General features: G+C 42.2%; 1 protein-coding gene across 2 annotated transcripts in view; it reads right to left on the bottom strand.

Moving 5' to 3' along the window:
- PTPN14 (protein tyrosine phosphatase non-receptor type 14) overlaps positions 1–14,481 on the bottom strand; it is a 174,063-nt gene that overhangs the window by 101,150 nt on the left and 58,432 nt on the right. For both annotated transcript variants that reach the window (XM_046681477.1, XM_046681478.1), the window contains exon 2: positions 7,478–7,799. In XM_046681477.1, the coding sequence (XP_046537433.1) occupies positions 7,478–7,651 (174 nt within the window). In that variant the 5' untranslated portion in view covers positions 7,652–7,799. The remainder of the gene's footprint in view (positions 1–7,477; positions 7,800–14,481) is intronic.

Genomic DNA, 14,481 nt, shown 5'->3' with positions numbered 1-14,481 from the left:
CATTAAAACTTTCACTGAAGCATGGAAAATACTTCAAAAGATGACCATAAGCAGACTCTGAAAGAGCCCTTCATACAATTACATTCCAAAGGCTTTGGCAAATAAACCACCGTACATCAGTTGGATAACTGTAAAAAACAACTTGTGTGCAATCAGTCTCTACTCTGGGTAGGTCTGGGGTTTCTACAACTGACACGTCTATAATTAACAACTGCACCATCTTCATTTTCCTGGCCAATCTCTGCATAAAAACACAGGAAAAAAAATTGCAGAGTAACATAGACCCAAGAAGCAAATCTCATAGCCAAGAAAAATCACTCTTCCGGGGCTGCACAACTCACTCAAGAATATACAAAAAGATGAAGACTTACAAATTAAGAGGGGAAATTATATCACGTACAATCTCTACATCTAGAAAACGGACACTGGTGCCATATTTACCTTACAGAATTGACATTACACTAATAAGATTTCACATCATAGTCTTTAGAAAGACAAAAAGAAATACAAAATTCAAAGACTAGAAACCTCCCCAGCAGTCTACTCTTCAGTGGATTCTTAATCAGTGTTGATTATTTTGGTCCTCTGCAAACAAACATACATGGCTACGGTTAAGACAACTATAAAATACAGCAAATTCCATATTATCCGACAGTGCCCGGGAATGAGGTGCTCCATTTAATCAAGTACACCCATAATCACACACATGTTACCAATTTCCAAACGACTCACATAAAATCAAACCACGGAAATATCCTTAACGTAAGTTAGCTTTTCTTTGAAGATAGGAAATGCACATTAAGGTTCTGTATCTTTATAAACTCTAGCCATTATGAAAATAGCAAAATGTGGGACATTTCTACCATAGCTGACAGCTTTGGATAAATCAGCTTTTAGTAAAGATGAAAACATAAATTTGCAAAAGAAAAAGGGGATAAGTTAGAGGATATATTAGGGGACGAGGAAAATCTTTCCCTATTAATAACTAACGTAGGGGATACGAACACCTCTACAGATAAATGAACAAACAAATCAAAAACACCCCAAACTAATTTTTTGTGCATGTGTGTGAGGAAGATTGTCCCTGAGCTGACATCTGTGCCAGTCTTCCTCTATTCTGTATGTGAAATACCGCCACAGTGTGGCTTAACAAACAGTGCCAGGTCCACGCCCCGGATCCGAAGCCGCGAACCCCAGGCCGCCAAAGCGAAATGATTAGGTATGCTCTCTGCAAAACAATTATGGTTTTTAGGCTCCTACAAAGACCAGGACTCTAAGTCTAGACTTCGGAGAGGCGCAAGACTTATTGAACTCACCATTCCCAAGAATGCTGAATTTCCTAATAAAACAGAGTTCTCTATCTTGAATAGAGTTTAGCTATGAAAAGTGTCTCAGGTACCTTTGTTAAATGATTTATTCCTCCTCTATGTATTATCACTAAAGTAAATAATTCTAGTACATTTTTACATTTTACTGGAATTCTTTATATTCCTTATTACTAATAACATGGCCTCCTTGGCTTTATTAGAACAGCACTGTTTAGTAGAAAGACAATATGTAAGCCACATATGTAATTTTAAATTTTCTAGTAGATATACTTAAAAAGTACAAAGAAGTGAAAGTAATTTTAATCAATTTAAAATGATACCTTCAAAATATTGTTTTCAACATGTAACTAATATAAAAATGATGAATGAAATATTTTAACTTTATTTCATACCAGATCTTCAAAATCTGATGGTTATTTTATACCTACTGCGCATCTCAGTTCAGACTAGCCACACTTCAAGTGCTCAATAACCCGTGTGGCCACGGGGTTTGGACAGCATAATCTTACATTAATAATAACTGTTCAAGGAATTGAAAGATTTTGGCTCAGTGTAAGATCACTGCTTCTAATAAGTAAAGCCATCTAAAAATGGAATAAGCACACTTATAAAAGGGTGAGAGCTTGGTCTCTGGAAGTGCTGTAGCAAAGTCCAGATAGTCTTTGTGGGGTCTTGGAGGGGAGACCGCCATACTGAGTGCTTCCTATGTGCCAGGCACTGTGATACTGTGGCAACTTTGCAAAAACTATTTTAATCCTCCCAGCAACTCATGGAGGTTGCCACTATTACCATCTCCATTTACAGATGAGAAAACTGAGGCAGAGTGTAGTTAAGTAACTACCCAAGATTGCGTAGCTAATAAGTGGCAGAGCCAGGATTCAAACTCAGGCAGTTTGGTCCAAGCTCCCATTCTAGGCACTACCCTCTGCTGCTTCTCCACGTATTGATCTTTAAAATAGAATTAGTCATAAGGCAACGTTGTTTGAACTATTTCTCTTTTAACCTAGGTCAGTGATTTCCACACTGTGCTGGGGGCACAAGAAGATGAGACTCCAGACATCTATCCTCTCCACAAACTGAACAGCTCCACGTTATACCTTCAAGTTCCACTTACGATTTCATTTGGGGAAAAGGAAAAGGGTGAAATCCATTATTCCAAAATGCTGTAACTACATTATCAGAACTCTAATTCTGAACTCCTGTATCTCTTGAATCTCTTCCTTAATAGCGTTCCCTGCCAGAAACTCATACCTAATTTTTTTTTCTCAACTTACAATTAAAAACAACTTTTTTCCTAAAGAGTTCATTTTCTTTCCTCTTGCCAGGATTATTATGTCCGCCTAACTAGCATCTCTGTTCCCCCTGTCACCCCAATCCCCAGTCTTTTTCTGCTATTGAGTTCTTTTCCTAAAATGCAAGGTGACCGTGACATAGTCCGCCTTTGAAATCCTTTGATGGATTTCTATCTCCCGGCAGTGTTGTATTCCCCAATTCAGAGAGTATTTAATAGAAAGCTAAAATAATTGTGAAACACTGAATTCAACACCTTTATTTTTTAAAAAACTATAGACTTGACAAGAATTTTTCCCAAAGCCTTCTGCCACGGCCCCTCTTCTCCCACCACACATCCCTGGGAACTAGAACAGTGCATCCAGAGGGCCCAGGCCTGGTTGTGTAGTCAGTAAACACAAGGCCTGCGGATGCTGAACGTGATAGGGTCTCTGGCCCATCTGCGTCAGGGACCCCCAGTCAGCCTACCTGGGTTTGAGCCAACCCAATGACTGCAGGCAAGTCACTGTGCGCTGTGACCCCCCCATTTGTAAAATGGGGACAGCAAGAGTAGTCACGTACAGACTTATGATGAGAATTAAACGAGTTGATATATCAAAGGTGCTCAGCATAATATATGGTACTCTAGAAGGTGGCAATTATTATTTTTTGTGACACATTTTAGAAACAACGTTCTACAGGATCTAGTTAAAACTCCCTTGCCAAATACACCAAACCCTTCAAAAGCAGACTCCCACCTGCCTTTCCACACTCCTCCCCTCCCCTCCATGACCCCTCCACACACAAACAGATCAGTGCAAACTGAACTCTGCCCTGCTCCGACAATTTCATGTTCTTTCCTGTTTCTACACCTCGGCACGGGCTGTTCCGTTTGCTTTGTTTCTTGTTTGTCTTATTCTCTAAACCCTAGGGTTTCTGGGAGCAGGGACCCAATCTTATTTAGCATCCCCAGGGCTGGTGTTTACTGAACACACGAACCAGGCCTGGGCGCTCTGGATGCCATTTGAAATAGAAGCCCATCAGTGCATTCAAAACTAGATTTGACCCTCAAAAACTCCACCATATGGAAAGGTATCATTATACATTTGTCAAAACCCAGAGTGTGGGCTGGTCCGGTGGTACAATAGTTAAGTTCACATGCTCTGCTTCAGTGGCCCAGTGTTCACTGGTTTGGAACCCGGGCACGGCCCAACACACTGCTTGTCAAGCCATGCTGTGGCAGCCATCCCACATACAAAGTAGAAGAAGATGGGCATGGATGTTAGCTCAGGGCTAATCGTCCTCAAAAAAAAAAGGGGGGGGGGAGGGGCGGGGCCATCCCCACAGCTGAGTGGTTAAGTTCACGTGCTCTGCTTCACTGGCCCAGGGTTTGGCTGGTTCAGATCCTGGGCACGGACATGGTACCAGTCATCAAGCCAGGGTGAGGAGGCGTCCCACATACCACAACCAGAGGCACCGACAACCAGAATACACAACTACGTACTGAGGGGCTTTGGGAAGGAGAAGAAGGTAAAAAAAAGAGGAGAAGACTGTCAACAGTTGTTAGCTCAGGTGCCAATCTTTAAGAAAAAAAAATGCACCAAGTGTACAACACCAAGAATGAACCCTGAGTAAACTATTGACTTTGGATGATAACAATGTGTCAGCTGTAGGTTCATGGATTAGAACAAACATTCCACTCTAGTGTGGCATGTTGACCGGCTGGAGGGGAGGGGCTATATGGGAACTCTCTGTACTTTCCACTCAATGTTGCTCGAAACCTAAAACTGCTCTAAAAAAATAAAATCTATTTTTAAGTTACCTAATACAATTAAGCAGTAAAACACAAATTGTAATTAATGTAGATCAAAAATTAAATCAAAACTTCTTTTTTTCAGTCTGCCATACCGAATATAAAGCCATTATAAAGTTTGGGATACATCTAAACTATAGAACACTTCCAACGGCAAAGCCAAATATCCACCATAATCTGGTTTTCAAGGCTTCATAAAGACTGAACATCTTGTTATATTTTAGATGGATTTTCACTTTTTCCTCTAAAGCACTTGTCAGCTCTATTTGGAAAATGACCCAAATACAAAGGCAAGAAAGTGGAGCAGACCCGTGTTCACCCCTCCTACTTCTGCCTCTGGGTGGAGAACACATTCCTCCTCGACGTGTGTCTGTGAGAATGAAGAACAACGTTTAGATAACTGTTCTATCTCATCCTTTGGTTCAAAAGTTGGTACAGGATTGTGTCACAAAAGGCCATACCTTCCATGTCATCTGTCACAGAACAAAAGCATAAAATTTAAAAAGAAAGTGACTTGCTCTAACGTGGATGCCCCTGTTTAAGGTTTGTCAAAATAAAGCCAGCATTAAACACAAACCCCACTGCAGCACGCAGCATTCGAAGATCAGTCACACTGCAACACACACTTGACAGTAGAATCTGGACATCAACACTTTACTCTTTGTGACAACGCAGTTGTGGGATAATCCAGGGTTGACCTTTGCCCTCTGAGAAAAACAACAGTCTACCTAGAGTAATTATTACCACACACATGCCCAGACACGCCTCACCTTGCACCTCACACTCTTAGCTCTACCTAGTGATTCACAGAGACGCCTTCTCAGCCCCCAACCATGGTGCCTGCTCTTTCCCATCCTGGGATCTTTAAAAATCCACCTTCCCCAGGCCCAGGGGGACCCTGCCGTCTTTCCCATCTGCTGAACTTCTGCGTATCCTGCAAGTCCTGGTTCAAAGAGTGAAGGTTCCGTTCATCTTTCACTGAGGCTTCCTCTCCCTGTGCCAGGGCTGCAGTGTGCAGCAGGGCAGACCGCACACTGCACAGCTCTAAGGAAAGCCACTGCCTTCCAGGCCTGCCCTGCACTGTATTTTAGCATGGACCACGTTCAATCTGAATGGCGTATTTAATGCTGGATTCTCCTCCTGGTCTGTGCATATCTTGACGACAAAACTGTATCTTATTTCCCTTAGTTTCATCGGGTCCTAAAACACTGCCTGGTGCACTGCAGTTGCTCAAGATTTTCTTTAATGGAAAATTGTTTTTAAGACTCTCAAACTGGAACAATTATAAATTATTGGACACAGCACTGTGCATTTTCCATACTGTCTCTCTTCTTAATATTTACAACAGCCCTATAAGGTAAGTAAGGTGAGTATCATTATTCCCATTTTATAGGTGATAAAACTGATGCCCAGAGAAGTGCAGTAACTTTTTCAAGGACACCTAACTAAGGAAGTGACAGGACTATAATGTGAACCCAAGTCCAAGACTCCAAAGACTGTGTTTATAACTACTAACTACGGGTATACTGCCTCCCAAGGCATGCAAAGAATACTTAGTTACTTTAATTTGAGTTGCTGGGAATACTCAAAAGTAAAACCACTGCGCATCTTTTTAAATGACCTACAACTAAAATGTTTATAAGAATTTTGACCAGTCTACTGCCCAAACAATCCGCAGTATTAAGGTTTTTCCCTTCATGCCCACGCACATGCATATGTTTAAGTATGTATACCCAAATGTGCTATTAATAAGCGAAAAATGAGCCAGCCATCAAGCAGCAAGGTCAGAACACTTCACAAGTTTGTTCTCTTGTGTCAGCTACCAAGCTACATACATCTGTTGGGCAGAACAGTCTCCTACATAGGAAAATAAACTTCAAAAGAAGACCTGATCACTGAAACCAAAGTAGAAACATGAAGACCAGCAGGAGACAGAAGTGTTTAGGTGAAAAAGTCCCCCAGAGGATAAGAGTCAGCCTGTGCAGGACACCAAGGGGGGAGGAAGACCTTCCCCGACCCCAGCTCCTTTGTACACGTGAAAAGAGGGAGGATCATGAGGGGTGAGGAAAGAGATCAAAAGCCATCACTTCCAACAGGCACCAGCCCCTCTCTCTACCACCTGAGGTGTTGGGCAATGCTGTCACTTGGTCCCTAGGAGACCAGAGGGCCTGGGACAATTACAGAGATTTTTCCTCATCCTCAGGAAGGCTTGTCTCTCAGGGGGCTTGCAATCATTTCAGCACTGGCAACCATTCAGCCGTACCACCTTACCCACTAGCCAATATGCCATGTGGCTCTCAAGACACAAACGCTTGTGTGGGTTTCTCTCAAAAGTGTCTTCTCCTGAATGTCTGCAAGACTAATAAAAGCATCAACTACTAGAACTATAAAGTTTGTTATAAAGGACATTCTGCACTAAGAATCTCTTCTAAAGAGCGGTCATGTGACTGTCTTAATGGTCTACGCTGGGTTTGCTTACAGCCCAGAGAAGCCCCCCAGACAGTAAAGAGAAAACAAGGGTCATGAGGACTCTTAAAAGGAAAAAAATCCCCATTTTACAAGCTCCCACCAAAAGCCTCACTGGTCATGCTCTCTTTAAATGCTTTTTCCTTTTTTTTTCTCTTTGAAGGGGAAAACACAGAAAAAAAACACAAAATTAAAGCAGCTGCAACCATCCCATACGTGGGAGTTTTCTCCGTGATATGCAGCTGGAACGCCAAAACACCAGCTCCCCACTCAATTGTTTTAAAGAGAGACAAAGACTTTGGCACAGAGAGTCTCTCGTTTGCAACCCCCCCCCCCCCCCCAACCAAAACCTCCTATTTGGCTAAAACACAAGGCAAGCTGCCATCCAGTGCAAGCTCTAGATGGTGTCCTTGCTTCTCACAACATCAGAGCAGGTCTCCTGGTCCACTGAAGGCTGTAAGATCAGGCCCATGTTAAGAACAACAGGATTCTTCTAAACACAAGGCTGAGGCTGAAAAGCATGGCAGGTGGCACCAAGAGACAGGTGGCTGGTCCCTTTGGTGAGTTCACACTCAGGCACCCACCACACACAGACTCTTACCTCCCGCAACTCCAGCCTCTGGGCCACAGCCTCCAGACACTCCTGCCCCGTGCTTTCCACCGACAGTGTGCACTCGATAACATTGCTGTCCAACAGGCGGATCCGGGTGACAAAGCAGTTCTTGCTCAGGACATTGTAGCGCCGCGTCCGGCGGAGCTTCAGGCCGAAAGGCATGGCTGTGTGCCCCTCGGATGCCGCCCTCTTATCCTGGCGCCCACGCCCGGAGATTAGCAGTTTCGTGACTGGGTGATGACACTACCACCCGTGCTCCTCCAGATACGGAAAAAGGTGTCCATGCCCGGTGTGGCACTCGGGAGGATGGCTGCAAACAGAAAAGCAGCAGCAAGGTCATGAGCCGGAAGGGAAGCCATGGAGGGTATGGCACAGACTCTACATACATGAGCACACCACCCCGACAGATGAACATCCAGACCCCAAGACCCAGCCAGCTCTGTAACGCCCGAGCATCTTAGTGTAGCCTCTGCCCTTTACCTCATCTTACATGGATGATATGATAAAGTCCACTCGACAGCTAAGGAACTGAGGGTCAGAGAGATTAAAAGAACCCATCCAAAGATGCACAGAGTAAATGGCAACCAACGCCAGAATTCAAATCAAATCTACACACCTGCAATTCACATGCTTTTTCCACTGCCCAATCCTGTCTGCTCAAGAAAGCAGAAGGAGTGGAATTTCAACAGCTTTTCTTTAACTTTTAAACATATTATCTCATTTCAACCTGATTAACAACCCTATCATGCAGATTTTATGATTCCGATTTTACAAATGAAAAAGTGGAGTTCATGGTTTAAGTGACTCACTGATCCTGAACTTAAAATCTTATCTTGTTCCTCCTCACTCTTTGCCAACACTGCCCCTTTACTTTCATTAACATTATCTGCTTTTATTTTTACTTAGTTTTAATACTTTTTCAACTAAATATTTTTATTTAATACTTTATTTTATTTACTTTATTTACTTAGAGTGGATGACAGAAAAGGGAGGGAATACACATTTAATCTAGCCTGCAACTTTCTACTTTAAAAACTTGTTTTAATATATAAATTCTACAATGTACTTAACATCACAACTATTTGTGCTTTTTTTTCAGCAAATATTTAGACAGATGTGGGGCACCACCCTATCAGCACTGTGTTCCTTTGCAAAACTCTTGATGCAAAAGCCCTGTCACCAAATTACAGATAATTTAACTTACTAATAAGGAGATTTATTAACACCCTGATGTCCCACCACATGCGAGTGATGACATTATTGCCATGGAGAACACAAGAAGAAAATAACAACAAAAGGGGCTTCACCATTCCACCCTGCGCCAGCAAGGCTCCCACTGGGAGGCTCATTAAATGTACCTTCCAAAGAAGCCAGAAATGTCCAGCCAGCCCCTCTGTTCAACTTTCTGTTCTCTACTAAGCACAAAGGACCATCTCTTGCTCATATGATTGCTCTGATAACTTGATTCCCTAAGTCAGGCAGATTCAGCCTGTCTTCACACCCCTCATCCACAGAATCACCTCTGAGGCCCCGACGCTACGCTGGGATGGACAAATATGCATAACTACTTGCGGGAATTCTTGAGTCAATAAATAAAATGGCTTGCATATTTAGAAACCACGCCCTGCCAGTACCCCAGGCCTCAAGGAGGTTGTCAGGGCACAGCCCTACAACACAGCAAAACACACTCCCCAGACTCCTTCGGCCAGTCTTTGATGTCTGCCCTCGGCACATTCCTTCGCATGACAGGTATATGTTTTATGATGGCTTAAAATACACATGCTAGAAACTTTGGCTTGGTAAAATATATTAACATTTCTAAATCAATTTATGTTGGCAGAGGATCATGTTTACCTCCAAGGTAGGCCAACCTGAAGATCTCCTTATATCTCAGGAAAGAATATGGAGGGACCCACCCAAAAAAGGAAAAGACAAAAAAAAAAAGAGCCAGAATTCAAATACAGACCCCCTTAAGAGTTTACTACTCACACATTCCCTCAACTTGTTGAAGCACAGGGCAGAAAACACCAAGATTCAATTCCTGTATTAGCCAGGGACCCTCCAACAGAGAAAAATATTTGCTCTGGGGGCCCACGCCACATTTCTAATCCTGGGCCAGACTCTCTACATTTGGGTGTGTCTCTCCTTAAACACCTACGAAAAGAATGTGGCTGGCCTGGTGTGCATTCATCCCAGCCACTGTTAAAAACAATCCCTTCTCCATACCCTATGGCACGCCATCCATAACGCAGTTAGCGAAATAAACAGTAAACTGCACAATAACGTTTATAGCTGATCTCAGCTTTATAATAGATAAACAAAAACACACAAACAAATGGGACCAAGATTAACTGTTATCTCAGGGCTACAGAGCAGTGATATGAAACAGAACTCTCACTTTACCTTTTATATATTTCTGAGTTGTTTGAAGATTTTACAATGGATTTATATTATTTTTGCAAATAAAGATTAGTTGAAAATATATTAGCGACTGAAAATGGTCTATCAGGGGCAAGATCTGACAATCTGGCAATATATCTCCTAGAAAAGATCTGACTAGTTTAAGTTTTTAAAAACTTTTAAAATAAATCTTCAATTTGCAAGGAACTTGCCAGGTAAGGTATCAACAAAAAAGTTATAAGAAAACTGGTCTGGGGGCCGGTCTCGTGGCATAGTGGTTAAGCTCAGTGTGCTCTGCTTCAGCGGCCCAGGTTCATGGGTTTGGATCCCGGGCATGGACCTACACCGCTTGTCGGCCATGCTGTGGTGGTGATCCACATAGAAAGCAGAGGAAGACTGACACAGATAGTAGCTCAGGGCTAATCTTCCTCGGGGGGGGGAAAAAACTGGTCCTGTCATGTGTCAATGTAATGAAACTAAAAATAAACAAGGGAGATTAGAGAGGGGCTACTCTAGAGTAAAAGAGATTTAGGAGTTATAAAAACAAAATGCTATGTGTGAGAACCTATCAAATTCAGGTTTGAAAAAAATAGCTATGAAAGACACGAGACAATTAGGGAAATTTGAAATAGAGAATAGAAATTAGATAATATTGATGTATTATTGTTAATGTTCTTCCACTTTTGATAATAGAATTGTGGTTAGGTAAGAGAATGGTTTGAGGAGATGCCATGTATATATCTAGGGGTAAAAATGTCAGGATGCAGGTAACTTATAAATGGCTAAAAAACAACTCATAAGCACATACACAAATTCAGAATCGAAACAAATATGACAAAACGTTAACGGCTGCTGAATCTAGGTGGTGGGTGTACAGATATTCACTGAGCTATTCTTTTAGCTTTTCTGTATATGTAAAAGTCTTCATAACCGAAAGGTAAGGGGGAAAAAAAGGCAACCCTCAATGCAGGCACTAAACAGGCTCCAATCTTACCTACTCCTTATGGCTCAGTTTAAATGCTGCAGCCTCTTTCAATAGACATGCGGATCCTTCCCATCAGAGGTCATTTTCTCTTTGTTGGAACTCCCACAGCCATTTGTGCTTATTTAATATATCAATCTAACTTACGGTAAAAGTATTAACACGGTTTGACTCTAAACTTCTCCAGAGCTATAAACGTGTTTTCTCCATCTTTAACACACATCATCTACCTAAACTAAAAGTTCATGGCATTTACGCCCAGAACTTGTGTAGTCATAGAGCTGTGCTTCTTGGAAGGAGCTTCCAGGCACTCATTTAAGACATCCCTTACCTTTTGAAAGAGCTACATCTCAACTATCCCAGGTAAACAATCTGTTGGACACTAACCTGTAACAATGGGGCTAGAGAAATGATGTCTTAGTCCCTTTCGGTTTTAACATTTTAACAGTTTATGAATTATCCATCACGTTTAAGCTCTCAAAGCATCCACAGCACGTGTCACTAATCCACTTTCTAAATATCCACAAAGGCATACAGCTCTACCTTAAACGTAACCCAGCTTCCTGCTGTATTTGAAGCCCAGTTCCTCTGCTTTGTCCTTGATTTCTTGACAGACAGACAGAACAAGGACTAAGATATCCCACCACATAGTAGACTGGATATAAAGTTTACTCCAAGCAAGTCCTCTCTTTTCAATAGTCTGGCTCTGGCCCCTTTCTGACTTCCCCCATGTGGTTGTCTGGGGCCTCATCATGCTTAGATTATCACATGAACATTACAAAACCTAGAACTAAATGCATCGTCTCATAGAAATGTCACATGTTAATGACACTTGATTTTCCTGATGAGACTGGCTTTTCAGAAAAGATCAAATTAGGGACTCATCATTCTACTTACTATAAGGTTTTTTTTTTTTAACAGCAAGCTCCTTTAAAAATAAAAAGTCACTTAAAATACGTATAGAATTTTATTTATCTACTTTTCAAGAACATTTGTAGTAAACAATGTCAAGCTTCAGTTGTTGCTGAGACCCATTCGTGGAGGCTAAGGCGACTTATTTTTTTTGTTACTATAGATGGTAAAACTAACAGTGCTGACATGATTTTTTTCAAGACAAATAGTAATTTATTCTCATTTCAAAACATAACGTGCTAATCCTCTTTTTCTTAGGTGCATCTTAGGAAGAAAGTAGCATTGGATAAGAGAGTTAGACCATGGCCCTTTAGCGATGAGAGTAATTGGGAATAAGACAGCAAAAAAAAAAAAAATGACAGGGGAAGTACCACAAACTCTCTGAATTCTCCAGCTCCCAGGTGTCTCAGTAAAGCAACTGGAAAGTGAACGTTAAGGGCTGCTGGAGGAGGGAGAGCCACAGGCGAGCTGAGAGGTTCTAAGAACCAAGGTCTGCTCTCGGGGGAACGGAAGATCTGCAAACCTTCGTGCAAGAAGTGGCTTTAACCAGAGAGGCCTGCAGTGAATGCCAAGTGACTTAGCCTCAGCCTCAGTTTACGGATCTATAAAGATAATACTGAGCCCGCCTGTATGTGAGAAGTAAATGAGAAAATGTTTCGAGGGGGCGCTCAGTGGGTGCGGCCACATTCCCTTCTACTCCCCCTCAGAGTAAGCTGGGTTTGCTCAAAGGATAGCACAGCAGGTGTGAAAAGAAGGGCTTGGGGACCTCACCACCTACTGTGGAGAAAGTCTGTAAAAAAACGAAAAGAGCTAAAGCAAAGAATACAGAGTTTAACATGAAGCTGTGACGATTCCACAGGAAACTGGACCAAGTGTAAAACTGAACCCCACATTCTCCCAGCACTGAGGCCTTGTAATCCCCCAAACTCTGACACCAGGAGCAGAAAGGAGCCAATCATTAGACAAAAATCCCCATTACGAGCCCACCGTGAGTGGATGAGAGGACTACAGCCTTCGTATCTCAGTCAAGAACATGTGTATAGTGTCTGGGTTAGCAGCTGTTCTTTTGGTACAAAATCGATTCCAGATTGCCTTTGGTCTGATAATCCACATGACGGTGTCTCTACAGTGGACGGCATATCACAGTCTCCCTCACTAGAGAAACGCCCGGGCGTGTCTTAGCTCCCCAATTAGAATCCTGAAGGGAAAGATCTCTGTCAGACTCAGCTTTGTGGTCTCCTAAACTAAAGTGGAGCTGTGTACACTGCAGGAAGCTTCATAAATATTTGTCATTATGAGGAAAGAAAGAACGGATCCTGAAGTAGTTGAGTTTTTAATGCCAAGGTAGGGCAGGGACCTCCGGGTGACCTCAGTGATGCTTGAGGAATTTGGAGCCTTAGTTAGGTCTGACTTTTAGGGGCTTAAGACAGGCTTAAACGGTGGAAAACAGGGATGAAAAGTTATTCAGCTCACTGGTGCTCTCTGGGGGGAAAAAAATTGAACCCAGATTTCTAAAAGAAGGTTCCCACCATCCAGGTGTCCCATGTCCCTTGACATGTCTTATACCGGAAGGGGTCTCAAAGACCAGAGACATACCACACCCCACGGGAGTTCTTTGCAAAAACTACAATGGAACTACTGATACGATAAACAGTGTGGTAGAGCGCCAAGTTTGCTGTGCTATTTGCTCTGTAAACACCATACTTTAAAGGCCTTTTATAGAATAGGCTATGGTGAGAGAGGATATACAGAAAAGCTTCTAAGACACTTCTAAAAGTCAATCAGCTTCCGAAAAGTTCTAATATCTAAGTTTCCATCTTTAACTATCAGCTATGGATTTCCAGTATCTTGTATTCCCATTTTTTTTCCTAAACATATCAACGAAAAGCCCGCAGAGTTGAAAACACAAAGCAAAGACAGTTTTCTCATAACACAGAAAAGCCTTTGGCTAATCTAATCAGTCTTTAACTATGATGGGTAGGTAGAGATATCTTTGTAATATCAACCAAACACAGCTTAATCCTCTTTACTGAATTACTTGTACAGTCTTTAGAGAAATGAAAGACAAATTAAAATCCAAATCTTAAACACAGCCATCACACTTTCTTTTTATTTCCCATATTATCTTACGTAGACTTGCCCTTTTTTCCCCTAAAGGTAAGTTCTGAAATCACTAACGCAAGCTAACTGCTGTTCAGCTACATTCTATATTTACCAACAGTCTCTGGCATTTGTCCAGCATCCCACATTATTACAACTCCCAATCACACCTCACAGAACTATGCACCCCTGGTCCGGGTGTGAGAAGAGAAAAACTGATGCAACCAGTCCATCCAGTGTACAACCTGCAGAAGGCACAGCTCAGTTTTGAGAAGTACTATGTCATTTTCCTAAGGAGAGTTTTAAAAAGGGATGCGGTGCAAGGGGATGGAAACAAAAAAAGTACGTCACGTGTCGCTTAACGACGGTAACACGCTCTGAGAAATGCATCGTTAGGTGATTCTGTCATTGTGCAAACATCATAGAGTGTACTTACACAAACCTAGATCGTACAGCCTACTACGCGCCTGGGCTATGGTGTACTAATCTTCTGGGACCACGGTCATATATGTGGTCTATGGCTGACCAAAACGTTGCTACGTGGTACACGATTGTATTGAAATGTGTTCTCTAATTTCCCCCTTAAAGAATAGCAACA

Source organism: Equus quagga, chromosome 13 (assembly GCF_021613505.1).
Source record: "Equus quagga isolate Etosha38 chromosome 13, UCLA_HA_Equagga_1.0, whole genome shotgun sequence".
Taxonomy (NCBI): Eukaryota; Metazoa; Chordata; class Mammalia; order Perissodactyla; family Equidae; genus Equus; species Equus quagga.
Note: the sequence above shows the minus strand (reverse complement) of the source record. Positions and strands in the feature narration are given on the sequence as shown.